General features: G+C 49.7%; 1 protein-coding gene across 2 annotated transcripts; it reads right to left on the bottom strand.

Annotated features, from left to right (window-relative positions):
- Positions 1 to 2,711: 2,711 nt before the first annotated feature.
- USB1 (U6 snRNA biogenesis phosphodiesterase 1) lies at positions 2,712 to 10,928 on the bottom strand (the record flags this gene model as incomplete). 2 transcript variants are annotated; one of them, XM_081202203.1, is made up of 7 exons in its annotated part: positions 2,712 to 3,944; positions 4,793 to 4,873; positions 5,346 to 5,451; positions 5,717 to 5,770; positions 5,922 to 6,105; positions 9,318 to 9,478; positions 10,774 to 10,928. In XM_081202203.1, the coding sequence occupies 7 exons, from the start codon at positions 10,926 to 10,928 to the stop codon at positions 3,840 to 3,842; spliced, it is 846 nt and encodes a 281-aa protein (XP_081058329.1). In that variant the 3' UTR covers positions 2,712 to 3,839. The 2 variants fall into 2 exon arrangements, with proteins under 2 accessions (XP_081058329.1, XP_081058330.1); XM_081202204.1 differs by lacking the exon at positions 4,793 to 4,873.
- Positions 10,929 to 15,774: the final 4,846 nt, after the last annotated feature.

The raw sequence follows: 15,774 nt of genomic DNA, 5'->3' as shown, positions 1-15,774 counted from the left end.
CATATTCCTACCTTGCAGGGGGTTGGACTAAATGATCTGCAACTCAACCATTCTAGGATTCTAAGATACTTCCCCGCACTTGATCAAAGTTGTCGCTATTTAGACGTCAAGACTTACACTCAGCACCCTTCTTTGGAATCATTTATTTATATTGTTATAATGAAACTTTCCCTCAAAAGGCAAGGGCAGAAGCGACAGGTGCAATGCCCAGCCTAATGGTGTTTACTCAGAGGGTAAAGCCTGCTGAGTCCAAAAGGGCTCACTTCCAAGGAAGCGTGCAAAGAATTATTGGCTTAGCAACTTTCATGTTCTACACTTAAAACAGCTTCTCTTCACCCGCCCCACCCCACTCTTGAAATTGCACAAGTTCACCTTGAATGTGGAGCAGTTTAAAGGCTAGAAAAGCATCCGCCACCCATCCCAAAAGCTGCCTGCCTGGTTTTGGCACTTCTCTACCTAGTCCCACCAGGACCAGGGTAATCCATAAGTTGTGGATTTGTTGCCAGTTAGCACCTTCCCAGCTCCCTGGGCCAATAAAGCGAGATGAGTGCCACAACCCCAGAGCCAGCCACGACTGGACCTAATGGTCAGGGGTCCCTTTACCTTTTAATATTTGGCTGCTCAGCAACTGTGGCCTTAATTAGACACCAGTTCAGAAGTAAAAGTTCACTGAAGACAGTGGGATTTCTTCCAAACAAAGAAGAGGATATGGGCTGTTATTAAGAACAGCTTGGAAATTCTGTTCAATGCAAAACCAAGTAACTTTCAGAAAAGGTTTGGCCTTTGCCAATCTGGTGACCTCCAGATGGACTACAATTCCCATCAGCAGTCCACAACCTCTGGAGGGTGCCAGGTTGGCAAAGGCTGTTCCTAAACAATGATTGGTGGAGAAGGGCCACAGTGGGCAATAGAACTGGCCTGGCAAGAGCCGCATAAAGCCAATGCAAATTGAATTCGTATTTTAACTCCTGCCCTTTTGCTTACTTTGTGACGTTGATCAGGACTTTGCCTCTTCCCTGGTAAACAGAGTTCAGCAGCAACTGTCAGTGCATAGTTAAGAACCTTTCTCGGTTGGGCGATAAAATTAGGTGCTCTTGTTTTTATCAATTGGGAATCAGCTTTGGCTTGGGTTTATTGCATTTTCTGCCAAAAGATATGGCATCCCTAACACAATCTGACCAGAAGTGCATTAAGGTCAGCACCATCTTTTTCTCACAGAGGTGTTTCCGGGCAACCGATAAGCAGGACACAGAAGATGACAGCTGCTTCCTGCAACGTGTATTCAGAGGAATTCTTCCTGTGACGCCGGACCTTCAGCACATACCCATAGCAAGGAGGAGGGCATAGCTCAGGGACAAAGTTGATGCTCTACTTGTAGAAAAGTCCAGGTTCCACCCTCGCATCTCTAGGTGGGCTAGGAAACACCCCTGAATGAAGCCCCAGAGAGCCAGTGGCCTATAGACAACACTGAGCTGGGTAGGTTATTAGCCTCAATTGATACTTGAGAGAATTGCCTTGTCCCTTATATGCCTGGTGGGTCATTGTGGTCTGGAGGAGAGCTTCTCCTTTCAAGACCCCCAGACATCAGAAGTCCACTCCATAGTGGTTTGGAGCAGGGCTCTCAGCCTGGCTGCACCTGTTTTGTGCAACGGCATTCCTGTCGAGATACAACAGGTGCTCACTTCTGTGCTTCCGGAAACAACTGAAGGAATTTTCTGTTTTGACAAGCTTTTCCAGCTGGAGAAGAGTCTTAGGTGCTCATTTTGTATTTTATTTTTGTACTGTTTTAAAAACCATTTAAGAGCATTTTTAATGTGTGCTTTTTGTTAATTGCTTTGACACAGATGCAGATGAAAAAGGTCGTTCATAAATGAATAATAATGAAGCAACTTTATCAATTGCTGTCCAAAGATTTGTTAAATACTCCTTTACAGGCCCATTATTACAACTCGTGGAAGCAAACTCTATAAACTATGTATTGTATGTGGTGCTACAGCCTTCCTTAGCCTGGCGCCCTCTGGATGTTTTGGACTACAAGTCCCATTAGCTATGCTGTCTGGGGCTTGTGGGAATTGTAGTCCAAAACATCTGAGGGCACTAGGTAAGGGAAGCCTGAGGCAAGACTTTAAATCTGTCCTGAATCAACTGCCAATCTATCTCATTAAGTGGACCCACCTTATAATACTATAAGGGAGAATATTTTCTGGATATGTTGCATAATTTTATAAACCTTCATTGTATTCCCCTTCCTTGCACAAGCCCCCCTCTCCCAGCTAAAAAAAACCCTCAAACCCTTTAGCTTTTCCTCCTTCTGCAAGTACTCTAACTAATTGGTTGCTTGGGTTATTTTTCTGTACCCCTTCCAGCTCTACAATGTATTTTAATTTTATTTTTTTAGTTATGACAACCAGAACTGTACATAGTATTGCAAGTGTAGCCCATGTAACAGATTCATGTACTATGCTGGCTATCTTTGAGGCAGCAATGCTTCTGAATACCAGTTGCTGGAAATCTCAGGAGGGGAGAAGGCTCTTGAGCTCAGGTCCTGCTTTCAGGCTCCCTGTCGGGCATCTGCTTGGCCACTTTGAGAACAGGACTAGACGGGCCATTGGTGTGATCCAGAAGGGCTCTTCTTATGTTCTTATTTTCAGTCCATATCCTAATATTCCCTAGCATGGAATTTGCCTGCCCCGAGCATTAGAGACAGCAGCTCCAACAACAGGAAACTATATTTATTAAAAACTGTTGATACGGGTTCTCACTGAAAATTCCAAGGCAGATTGTAACAGCAATATAAAACTTAATTCAAACCTTTGCAGATTTATTTACACTTATAAAAAAATATTTAATACCGTCTTTCAGCTCCAATTGGCACCCCACCCCCCCAATACCGCAAATCAAGGCTGTTTTTCCTACACTCTGTTCTTAAACCAGTTGTAAGTTGGTATACCTGTCCTGTTTTACCCCACAGAACTCTGGTGTGGTGGCCTTTGGGCAAGCTGAGAATTCCCTGAGAGATGCCTTTATAGACCCTTTATGCAGCCCGTACCAACCTGATGGCCTCCAGAAGTTTTGGACTACAATTCCCATCGGCCCCAACCAGCATGGGATGGGGAGGAAGACAGGGCAATTAAACCTCCATAAGATGCAGACTGTGAAGTAAGGAAAGCCAACTCAACACTGACCCCTGGCGGTTATCTGGCCAATTGACAAAAACACTACTATGGTAAAACCCAATGCCCCTTCTCGCACCTCCACGTACCCCAATATCTTGTGGCTTTTGAAACTGTCCACACAAGGTGGGGATCTGTACTTCTGTTTCTCATTTGATCCATTTTTAGCTAACAGCTCAGTCCGACAGCCAGGAGGCTTCATGCTCTCAACTAGCAAGGATGCTTTCGAGCCAAATGCTTCTTGTGACATCAGCTTTAGGGGCAGGCAGGGATCCTCTCAAACTTCTAATGGGCAATTTCTGTTGTCCTCCAGATCAGGAGAGATTCTACTCAGCTGTTGTCCACTTCAAAACTGAGCATCTTTTTCAACTGGCCCTCAGAACTGAATGGCACTTTTGCATGTCACAACTCCCTCAATAATCATCCTGGCACAAAGCTGTGGCTGTTAATGTAGCCTCTGCATTCTTTTGTAGCACTGGACCCTTCACCTTAGGCCAATCACTTGCAAAACCCTTAACAATGAGCAATGGGGGCAAGGGGCTACCACCATCTTACTGCTGAGCCACAAATATCATTTGTTGCTTCTGACCATTCCTTGTGTCCTGGCAAAACAGTAGGTAAGGTCCATCCTCAGCTGGCGGCTGCTGCGGATTATTCTCCCAGCTCCTACCGTAAAGGGAAGGAGAAGATCTTCTTGCCAGACTTGCAACGGACTTCGGCCCCAGGGATTCGCACAAGGTATGAAGAGTCCTCAAACCTATTCACAATCTCCTGGGAAAGGCAAAGGAGGAGAGAGGGGTGGGAATTATGCAGAGCCCAGGAATCTGATTGGCCCCTGAACATTTAACAGGCAGCATGCTGGACATGTGCCAAATGTGGGTAGGGGAGGGCTTATACTTCTGAATACCAGTTTCTGGAAACTACAGGAGAGGAGAGCATTATTGTGCTCGGATCCTGCTTCCAGGGTTTCCCACTGAGGCATCTGGCTGGCCACTGCCAGAACAGGATGCTGCACTAGTTGGGCCATTGGCCTGATCCAACAGAGCTCTTCCGATGTTCTTACGGCTTTGTGCTCCCATCTGGGCCCTTGTCACAACTCCCTCAATAATCATCCTGGCACAGAGCTGTGGCTGTTAATGTAGCCTCTGCATTCTTTTGTAGCACTGGACCCTTCACCTTAGGCCAATCACTTGCAAGACCCTTAACAATGAGCAATGGGGGCAAGGGGCTACCACCATCTTACTGCTGAGCCACGAATACTTTTGTAATAATTGGCTTTGAGGTCCAGTTCAGGGCTGCTGGTTTTGACTTTTGGAGCCCTTCACAGTGTGGGTCCTGTGTGCAGGAAGGAGCACATTCTCCTACACAGACCTTCCTGTGTGCCTGCTCTGTCTCCCATCAACATTTAAATCAGCCTTCCCCAGATGTTTTTTGGAGCAGCACTCACATCAGCCCCGGCCAGCAGGAATTGTAGTCCAAGACATAAGGTTGGGGAAGGCCGATTTAAAGAAGAGGGAGATGTAGAGATAGCTTTATAGTTGCAGTACCCTCTCTGTGGAACTCCAGGTTGTTTAATTCCTTAAACATCTATGCTCGTGAATGACATCCGAGGTGGTTACCTGCAACTCCTGAAGACAACTTTCAAGTTCTTCAGAAAGGTTTCCAACACACCATGCGAGGCTGAGATGGAATGAGGGATTCTGTACAGAAGCCAGAGAAAAGCAGGTGCTAAGAATCTGGAGAAGCTGCACTAACCCAGCTAGGTGCCACCACCTCAGAATTCCTGGTAGAAGCTGAGCACCCTTCCATGGAAATGAGACTCCAGGGCAAAGAGGGAGGCTTTGGGTGGGCTGGTTGGTTTCTTCAACAAGTTTATGTTACCACAGCTAGTTTATACACATATCACATGAGATCTGCAGTCTTATTTGGGAATACTGGTTGGGGCTGATGGCCAAAATATCTGGAGGGCACTCGGTTGGTCATTGTATATATATAATGTAATAAACTCTATCTACCTATCTATCTATCTATAATATAAAAATAAACTATATATTATATATATAATGTAATAAACAGTTTATGTAATAAACTGTTTACTTCCAGGGCCTTGGTCATTCAGCAGCAGCCTCTTTTTGCAGACTCCACTCCCTCCTAGAACAGTGGAAGTCTTACCTTGTAGAAAGAAGGGAGACTGAATTCTTCCATAACTCTGTCCACTTCAGAAACCAACTCCAAGAGCTGAGAATGCCCAGAAGTTACCTCCAAGCCAATGAAGGTCCTGCAGAGAGATTTGACAGAATCTTAGAGCAGTTCAATGTTAATGTTCACCGTGAGTGCCCCCTTTGCCCCAAAGGGCCAAGAGGGCACCAATAGGATGCTGCCCCACTTGAGGCAAACACTGGCCTCCCCCTCCTCTCTACCAACCTTGTCCTTATTCTGCTTGTGCCAATCAAGCCACAGGATGGTTGGCAATTTCATCCTGAGGACATGATGCAAAGCAGCCTATTGTTCTCTGAGGAGTAGCCTCAGTGCCATTCACTCACCTGCTTTTGGGATCATTGGTGTAAATCTTCACTCGATCTGCTCTACAGGTGAACCTGAAATGGGGAAAGAATCCATTTGATTCCTTTGCAAGATGAAGAGGAGAAGGAGGACAGGGGAGAAGAAGTAAGGCATACTGAGACCCAGGGGCTGGGGAGTGGATTTTCTGATTTGCCCCTCCCTGGAGCCTTTAAGTCACTTTCTTACCTGGGGAAGGAAGCCAGGTGTTCCTTGAGGGACTGGACAACAGGGCTTATCCAGTGGTGGCGCAGAATCACACCCTGAGAAAGGCTGATGTGGAACTCTGCCATAGCTGTCAACGATGGCACGGATGCACGTGCACGCAGGAGGAGGAGCTGGAGCAGGTCAAGAAAGTCCTCCTGAGCCTCATCTGTACAGAACGGTAGAACAACAGTGGAGGATTGGAGCAGGTGGGTGAGTGGGTGCATCTGTGCTAAGCTGTGGTGGCAACTTGGTGGTAAGTCATACTTTCCAGGCCTCAAATCTTGTCTGTAAAATGTGGATTACAATGGCCTCCTCTACCCTACAGCCACTACCAACCAGTACCTGTGGATGGGTAGAGAAAGATGCTCTTTGTCTACCCCAAGTCTCCCCTAGTCACGATGGCTCTATATTACCTCTGCCATTGAAGGAAGCAGGAGAGTGTGGTTGAGCTGGTGTTCTGGTTTGGGACAGAACAAGGCAAGAAGCAGAGACCCCACGGAGTGAGTTGGTGAGGTCTGCATCTGGGCCTCCCTCAACACTTGCTGCTCATTTGCTACTGCCCACTGGCTGTGGAATGATTTGAGGTGTGCTTTGTTGGTGGGGAGGAAGGTGGCAATCTGGCAACTTCCAGGAACTTTGGGGTAGGGGGAAAGTGATGTTTTTTTGTGTGCAGAAAAGGGCAGAGCTGCATGCTCATATGCGTCTGTGAAAAAGCTCCATGGTGGTTTTGGAAAGACACCGCAGATATGCCTGTAGGCAAACCCAGGGTGTGGGTGTAATAGATATGGCTTAAGCCCCCTGCCAAGACTCAGGGTCACCCATGTAACTGGGGTAATGTTGGTCAGCTGTTATGAAAGGTGTGGGGGGGTGGTGGTGATGTCCCCGTGAGGCAGACATAGGAGTGGACAAGATGATATCTGAAGCAGTGAAGAGCAGTGCTTTACACCGCAACACTTTGTTGCAGTTAAATGATCTGTGGTGCTTCTGATCTGGTCCCCCTTCATATTATGAATAGGAACAAAGGAAGCTGTCTTATACCGAGTCATACCACTAGCCCATCTGGATCAGTATTGTCTACACTGACAGTGGCTCTCCAGGGTTTCAGACAGGGAGAGTCTCTCTCATCCCTACCAGGTGATGCTGGCGATTGAACCAGGCACCTACATCAGTTGTGGCATTCTATTGAGGTGTTTGAAAAGAGCTATCCTCTTAGACATGTTTAGCCTGGAGAAAAGATTGAGAGGTGATATGATAGCCACCTTCAAGTATCTAAAGGGCTGTCCTATGGAAAATGGAGCAAGCTTGTTTTCTGCTGCTCCAGAGGGGAGGGCCCGAACCAATGGATTTAAATGACAAAAGAAAGGAGATTCCAACTAAACATCAGGAAGAACTTTCTGACTGTAAGAGATGTTCGACAGGAGAACAGACTCTCTAGGATGGTGGTAGACTGTCCTTCACTTGAGGTTTTTAAACAGAGATTGGATGGCCATCTCCCAGGGGTTGGATTAGATCAGTGTTTCCCAACCGGTGTTCCACGGCACACTAGTGTGCCGTGAGACACCGGCTGGTGTGCCGTGGGAGGGAGGCGGGCGAGTCGGGCGCCTAGGAGAGAACAAAACCAAGTGAGCAGCGCGCGAGAGGGAAGCGATCCGAAAAAGAAGCGCGTTCGGAGTCCGGAGGCACTTTTGGGGCTGCGTACGAAGGGAGGGGGGGGCACGGACGGCGGAAGGGGGCGGGGCGCGGTTGCAGAAACCCGCCAATGCTTCCACCTCATTGGGAAAGGGAAGGGGTTGGGCCACCTAAAGCTCTCCGCCGGGGCCACATCCTGCCTCCCAGCCCCCTTTCCTCCACCCACGGAGGGAGGGATGTTTTTAACACACACACACACCCCCCGCTCACAACCTTTTGGTAGCGTTTCTCCAATCTGAGGCGAGCGCCCGCCGACGCCCCCTTCCCCTGCTCAGTCGCGCAAAAACCGAAGTCTCCTCCCTACCCCTTATTCCCTCAAACCCCGTTTCCATAAGGGGGGGGGAATAACCCCTTCCGTCGCGCGCAAAGCCCAGCTCCCTCCGCCCTTCGCGGTCTCCTCAGCACTTCAGCCAGCCGTTTACACTCTCGGAGCCACTGGGCAAAACTCGCTCTCAGAAGCGCGCGCGCGCGGAGAGAAAGAGAGAGGGAAACAAAGTTAACTTGTGGGGAGAGAGAAAGAGCGAGCGGGAGCTAACTTGTGTCCAAAGGCAGATACAAAGTAGCCCCCCCCGCCCCGAAGGCGACCTCTCTTGCTCTGCTCCTCTGGGGTGGGGAAACCAACTCCACCACGCGGAGCAGCCCCGAGGCGGGGAATTTCGCCCCTTGGTAATGTATGCATGTAAATGAGGCGGGCGCAAGGGGTGGGCGCGGAGAGGAACTCGCGCCTCTGAGGCCGCCGCCTCCTTCTCCTCCTCCTCCGCCCCCCCCCTCAAACCCAGGCGGCGGCGGCGGCAGGAGGCAGCAGCGGCAATAACAGAAGCAGCTGCGCTGACAACAACACGTGTTCGCTCGGGCACCATGGAATTCGAGGAGCTGGGGATTCGGGAGGAGTGCGGCGTGTTCGGGTGCATCGCCTCCGGCCTGTGGCCCACGGAGCTGGACGTGCCCCATGTGATCACGCTGGGGCTAGTGGGGCTGCAGCACAGGTAGGGGACACGGCGGTGGGGGGGGGGAGACGGTCTGGGGAAGCGGGGGGAGGGTGGGTTGCTTGCGAGACAGCGGAGGAGGAGGAGGCCGGCATGTCCGGGCAGCAGCAGCAACAGCAGCAGCAGCAACTCCCGGCGACGGCTCCTCCTCCGCCCGCTATCGCCGCCACCAGCACAACAGCCGCCGCCGCCTCAGCTGCCGCCGTCCCTCAGTCCCTCGCTCTGCTGCCTCCTCCCACCCCGGCAAGGGGAAGGGAAAAAACTTTCACTTTTGTGCGTCCCTCCTGGCGTGACGCTGCGCGCTGACGTCACGGGGCGGGGCTTTAATGGTGGTGTGCCGCGAGATTTTTTTCCGGTAAACAGGTGTGCCGTTGCCCAAAAACGTTTGGGAAACACTGGATTAGATGACCCTCTGAGTCCCCTCCAACCCTACAATTCTATAATTCTGTGTCAGTAAGCACAATTCTATTAAGGATGTCTGGTCAGCCACATTAAGTTGTGACTGTGGCTCTGTGGGCACCTCCCTCCTTTTGCCCATTGGAATGGCACTTCTCTGCCATACAGATCAAACAGCTGGAAGGGCTCTACTCCTTGGAGAAAAGGTACCATTTCTGGCTGAATCCCAAAGATGTCTGTTTCCAGAGTTTGACTTCCTAGTGACACTGGGGTGGGAGAAGAGGACAAGGAGCAGAAGGGCACTCACAAGGCACATAGACATGTGTTGCCCAGTTTCCTCGCTCATGGGGAAAGGTCCGCAGGCGGCCTCCATGCTTGCTGCTGTCGTCCACCACTGTCTCTGCCTCCTCCTGATCTCTGAACATACATAGCACGCTGTCCGGCACAGGAAGGCGAGGAGCTGTTGAGCTGCAAGGCAGAGGGAGAAAAGAGAATTCCCAGCCCTTTTAATACTCCTCTTCATTTGGAGCAAAACAGGCCAAATGACTCTTGGCCCCTGGACACTGCACACGTTTTTCAGTCCATGTCCTACCACAACTTCAAAACTCAGATGAGTGCAAAAATAAGTTGAGTGACTGGATACTGATACTACTACTACTACTACTACTACTACTAATAATAATAATAATAATTTATTATTTATACCCCACCCATCTGGCTGGGCCTCCCCAGCCACTCTGGGCGGCTTCCATAGAAACCAAAAATACAGTAAAATATCACACGTTAAAAACTTCCCTGAACATGGCTCTGCAATGCATGGAGAAACAGAGCAACCCATCATGCCCAGAAACAGTGTGGTTTGAGGAAAACTGGGCAGAAAAATATTTCAGATGACCACCTCCCTACATCAAATTTGTATCTAGCATTGGGTTTTTCCTGCTCTAGGGAAAGTACTGTAACTAAATACTTACTCCTCTCTGCTTTTTGTGGAGAAGCAAAAACATTGTTGCCTTGTGAATTAACTGCAGTGCTGTATCTTCTTTATTTCGATTGCTATGCTGTTGATTTCAGTCTGAATTACATTTTAATAATTGTTTTAATTGTTGCAAACCTCTGGGAAACTCTGGTGGGTAGCAGGATGGGGCTGTGCCCCAACCCACTCAGCTTTGGGACAGAATAAGGAATGGCGGTAGCTCAGTTGTTGGGGCTTCTGCAAAAGACCCCTGGCTCAGCTGGCGCTTTCTCTTGCCAAAAGGGCCCCAAAGCAGCAAGGCTCAGACCTTGCCTTGAGACCTTCCCTAAAGGGCGGCACTGAGGAGTAGACACCAAACTGAGGTGTTTTAAAGGAAAGCAGTTGGCACCAATTGCACCAGGAAGTGCATGGAACCGTTGGGAGGTATCCACCAAAAGGTGTCGGGAGAAGGAAGAAGGGGCAACAGCGGCACAAACCAGTCCATGGGGTGGCAGGGGGAGAGAAAAAGAAAGCAGGACCCAGCCCAACCGTTCCTGCTGCCTCTGAATTGTTCCCAATCTAGATGGTCCTTACAAGAACCTGGCATTTTATTTATTTATTTCTTAAAAGTTATACACTGCTAGATTGTAGGGGGGGGGGCAACAACCTAAAAGCAGTTTACAAAAAATATTTAAGAACTGGTGCCTGAGTTTGCCTTTTTCCTTTTCCCTCCCCACTCCGTCTTCCTTTTGTGCGTGTCTTTTCCGGCTGAAAGGGAAGGGGGCTTTCTGTGTTGAACTGATACGCCCACCTGTCGCCGGGAGAACGGCGGCCTTGACGTCCCTCCGCCGAGCTTGCGCCGCCGGCCTCGCCGCCTTCCCCTTGCGCTCCCGAGGATGCGCTCTCATCTTCCGAGTCGGAGCTGCTGTAGCCCACCAGACCAGCGACCGCCGCCACTCTACTCATGGCCGGCACGTCAGGATCACCACTTCCGCCGCCTAGGGAGGAAGAGGGACTACTGCGCCTGCGCAAAAGCGCCTCTTTTAATGAACGAAGCTTGCTGAAGTCATGCTGGTGCCACCCGGCAGTGGCTATAGACGTTTAGACTCGCGTAGCGCTGGGAGTTGCTTACGCGTCGCTTCGGGAGAGCCTTTTCCCGCGGGTTCGCAAGTGGGCCGAGCGGTAAGACGAACGGTGGAAATCAGCATCATGTTTCAGCATCGAATTGGTGTTTTGATATTTGACTTCGTAAATCGTATCGTTGTATCGCAACTGTGATAACTTTCTCTTTTTAAAAAACATTTTTTCCTGCAACTTGTTTTGTTATTAAAATTCATTACAAATACTTTTGGCGGGGGGGGGGGGGCTAGCAGCAAAGAAGGCAGGTGACGTCTGCTTCCCTATGGGAACCGAGGGCAATATAGAAAATAAGTCAGTGGGGCTCATTATTTCTGAGCTGCATGATTTCCCCCAAATATTTTCTAATTTGGGTAAGGGAGGGAAAGCACCAGGTGAGCATCAAGACTAAGTTGCATAGTCTTGTTTATAAAACCAGCTGAATTTTGCAATGAGTCAATTACCACAGCAATAGTATTTTAGAGCATTTTCCTATCATGAAAGGAACATTGTGAGATTGCATGATTAAGATCTCTTTCCTTTCCTTTGAAAGGTGTGAACGTTGACTATCCATTTCCAATATCATGACTTAAAACTTTGAGCCTTTTGTTCTTCTAGTAAAGTTCACAACTCTTCAAAGCATGATCCGGTTCCAATTTAACCAGATTTTAGAATCATAACTTTTCCTAAAGTGGTTGGGTTGCTTCATGAAGGCTCCATGAATAAGGAACCTGTCAAACACATCTTGCAGTTAGTTGGTAGTGAAGCCGTGGAGCATTTTTCAATCACTTCAGGCACAACTTCATTTCTGGAATCATACAGATCAGCTTTTGCTAACCTGGTAATCCCACATCTGGAGGGCACCAGGTTGGGTGAAGGTTGATATATATACTAATAATAATAATAATAATAATAATTTTTTATTTATACCCCGCCCTCCCCAGCCAAGGCCGGGCTCAGAGCGGCTTACAAGCAATAATAAAAACAAGATGAGTGATTACAACTTAAAAACAAAAATAAAATACAACATTAAAATAATGGAACATTAAAATATTAAAATGGAGCCTCATTGCAGGAGAAGGAAAAGAAAAAAGAAAAAGGGGGCGGAGGGAATCAAATTGGCTCCAATCCAAAGGCCAGGCGGAACAACTCTGTCTTACAGGCCCTGCGGAAAGAGATCAGATCCTGCAGGGCCCTGGTCTCATGAGACAGAGCGTTCCACCAAGTTGGGGCCAGTGCTGAAAAGGCCCTGGCTCTGGTTGAAGCCAATCTAACTTCCTTAGGGCCTGGGACCACTAAGGTGTTGTTATTTATGGACCTTGAGGCTCTCCGTGGGGCATACCAGGCGAGGCGGTCCCGTAGGTACGAGGGTCCTAGGCCGTGAAGGGCTTTAAAGGTCAAAAGCAGCACCTTAAATCTGACCCTGTACTCCACCGGGAGCCAGTGCAGCTTGAAAAGCACTGGATGAATATGCTCCCATGGCAGAGACCCTGTGAGGAGCCTCGCTGCAGCATTCTGTACCCGCTGGAGTTTCTGGGACAGCTTCAAGGGCAGCCCCGCGTAGAGCGAGTTACAGTAGTCAAGCCTGGAGATGACTGTCGCATGGATCACTGTGGCCAGGTCGGGGCGGGAAAGGTAAGGGACCAACTGCTTGATGCGGCGAAGGTGGAAAAATGTCGCCTTGGCTGTTGCTGTGACTTGCGCCTCCATGGAAAGGGAGGCGTCAAGGATTACACCCAAACTCTTAACGGAAGGCAATGGCACTAATTGGGCCCCCGCAAGAGAAGGGAGTTGGTCCCTCATCCCCATGCTATCCCGACCTAGCCATAGGACCTCTGTCTTCGAAGGATTTAGTTTCAATCGGCTCCCACGAAACCATCCAGCCACAGCTTCCAAGCATCTGGTCAGTGTGTAAGGGGCTGAGTTGGTGTGGCCATCCATCAGTAGATAGAGCTGAGTGTCATCAGCATATTGATGACAGCCCAGCCCAAAGCTCCGGATAATCTGGGCAAGAGGGCGCATAAAGATGTTAAAAAGCATTGGGGAGAGAATTGCGCCCTGCGGCACTCCACACACTAAGGAGTGGCGTGATGACATTTCCTTCCCTAGTGCCACCCTCTGTCCCCGACCAGAGATAAAAGAGCACAACCAGTTACGGGCTATGCCCTGTATCCCCACGTCTGCAAGGCGATGGTCCAGAAGATCATGATCGACCATGTCAAAGGCTGCTGACAAATCTAAAAGGATCAGCAGTCCTGACCCGCCTCGATCCAGTTGTCTACGGATATCATCTGTTAGGGCAACCAGAGCCGTCTCCGTCCCAAAACCAGGACGGAAACCGGACTGAAATGGATCTAATGTTGATGTTTCCTCCAGAAACCTACCAAGCTGTTCAGCAACCGCTCTCTCAATTACCTTACCCAGGTATGGAAGATTTGAAACTGGGCGGTAATTGGATAGGTCTAAGGGATCTAATGAAGTTTTCTTTAAGAGTGGACGCACCACTGCTTCCTTCAGTTCCCCTGGGAATGTCCCCGTGTCAAGGGACAAATTGATAATTTCAACCAGGGGGGTCCGCGCAACATCTGGACACTCCCTAATCAGCCAAGACGGGCACGGATCAAGGAGGCAGGTGGTGGGCCTACCAACTTGGAGGAATCTATCCACATCAGTAGGGAGTATCCGATCGAAATGGTCCAACACTGGACCTGAAGTCAGTCGAGGGGCCTCCAGTTCAGTCACTGTATCTAAATTGGCAGGGAGGTCACGGCGGAGCAACAGGACTTTCTCCGCAAAAAAGCTCGCGAATGCCTCACAGCTGTGGGTCGAATTTGTGCTTAAATTTGGTTGTCCTCCTAAGGACGTTATTGACCTAATTATTCTAAAAAGTTGTGCCGGGCGAGAGCTAGCGGATGCAATGGAAGCTGCAAAGTAAGATTTCTTAGCAGCTTTCATAGCCATCTCATAGGCTTTCATAAGCGTCCTATAAGATGTTCTTGAGGCTCCGTCACGAGTCCGTCGCCATACTCGCTCTAGCCGTCTGAGATAATAATAATAATAATAATAATAAATTTTATTTATATCCCGCCCTCCCCAGCCGAAGCCGGGCTCAGGGCGGCTAACAACACTAAAATAGTGCCACATTATAAAAACATCATAAGAATTAATTAAAATCAAAATTGATGGCAACCATAAACTAAAGTATTGTATAGATTGCCAAAGGAGGGAGTCAGGCTGTGCCCTAACCAAAGGCCTGGTGGAACAGCTCTGTCTTGCAGGCCCTGCGGAAAGATGTCAAGTCCTGCAGGGCCCTTGTCTCTTGTGACAGAGCGTTCCACCAGGTTGGAGCCGCAGCCGAAAAAGCCCTGGCTCTAGTTGAGGCCAGCCTAACCTCTCTGTGGCCTGGGACCTTCAAGATGTTTTTATTTGAGGACCGTAAGTTCCTCTGTGGGGCATACCAGGAGAGGCGGTCCCGTAGATACGAGGGTCCTAAGCCGTGTAGGGCTTTGAAGGTTAAAACCAGCACCTTAAACCTGATCCTGTACTCCACCGGGAGCCAGTGCAGCTGGTATAGCACCGGATGAATGTGATCCCGCAGCGAAGACCCCGTAAGGAGTCTCGCTGCGGCATTCTGCACCCGCTGGAGTTTCTGGGTCAGTCTCAAGGGCAGCCCCACGTAGAGCGAGTTACAATAATCCAGTCTGGAGGTGACCGTCGCATGGATCACAGTGGCTAGGTCAGGGCGAGAGAGGTAAGGAGCCAACTGCTTAGCTTGGCGGAGATGAAAAAATGCCGCCTTTGTTATAGCTGCAATCTGCGCCTCCATGGAGAGGGAGGTATCGAAGATTACACCCAAACTCTTAACGGACGGTGCTGGCACTAATTGCACCCCCGCAAGAGATGGGAGTTGCCCCCTCAATCCCATATCGTCCCGTCCCAGCCAGAGGACCTCTGTCTTCGAAGGATTTAACTTCAACCGGCTCCCACGTAACCATCCAGCCACAGCTTCCAAGCATCTGATCAGTGTGTCTGGGGCCGAGTCAGGATGGCCATCCATCAACAGATAGAGTTGGGTGTCATCAGCATACTGATGGCAGCCCAGCCCAAAACTCCGGACAAGCTGGGCGAGGGGGCGCATAAAGATGTTAAAAAGCATCGGGGAGAGAATCGCACCCTGAGGCACTCCACACACCAAGGAGTGGCAGGATGACAGTTCCCCCCCAAGCGCCACCCTCTGTCCCCGACCAGAGAGAAACGAGCGCAGCCATTGAAGGACTGCGCCCTGGATCCCCACGTCGGCGAGGCGGTGGTCCAGAAGTTCGTGATCGACCATGTCGAAAGCTGCTGACAGATCTAGAAGAATCAGCAGCCCCGACCCGCCTCGGTCCAGCTGTCTACGAAGATCATCTGTTAGGGCGACCAGAGCCGTCTCGGTCCCATGACCAGCGCGGAAGCCGGACTGGAATGGATCCAGAGCCGATGTTTCATCCAGAAACCTACCAAGCTGTTCAACAACCGCTCTCTCAATCACCTTACCCAGGAATGGAAGATTCGAAACTGGGCGGTAATTGGATAGATCTAAGGGATCTAATGATGTTTTCTTTAAGAGCGGACGCACCACTGCCTCCTTCAGTTCCCCTGGGAATGTCCCGGTGCCAAGGGACAAATTGATGATATCCCCCAGGGGGGCCCGCAC

Source organism: Podarcis bocagei (genome assembly GCF_964188305.1).
Source record: "Podarcis bocagei genome assembly, chromosome: 7".
Taxonomy (NCBI): Eukaryota; Metazoa; Chordata; class Lepidosauria; order Squamata; family Lacertidae; genus Podarcis; species Podarcis bocagei.
Note: the sequence above shows the minus strand (reverse complement) of the source record. Positions and strands in the feature narration are given on the sequence as shown.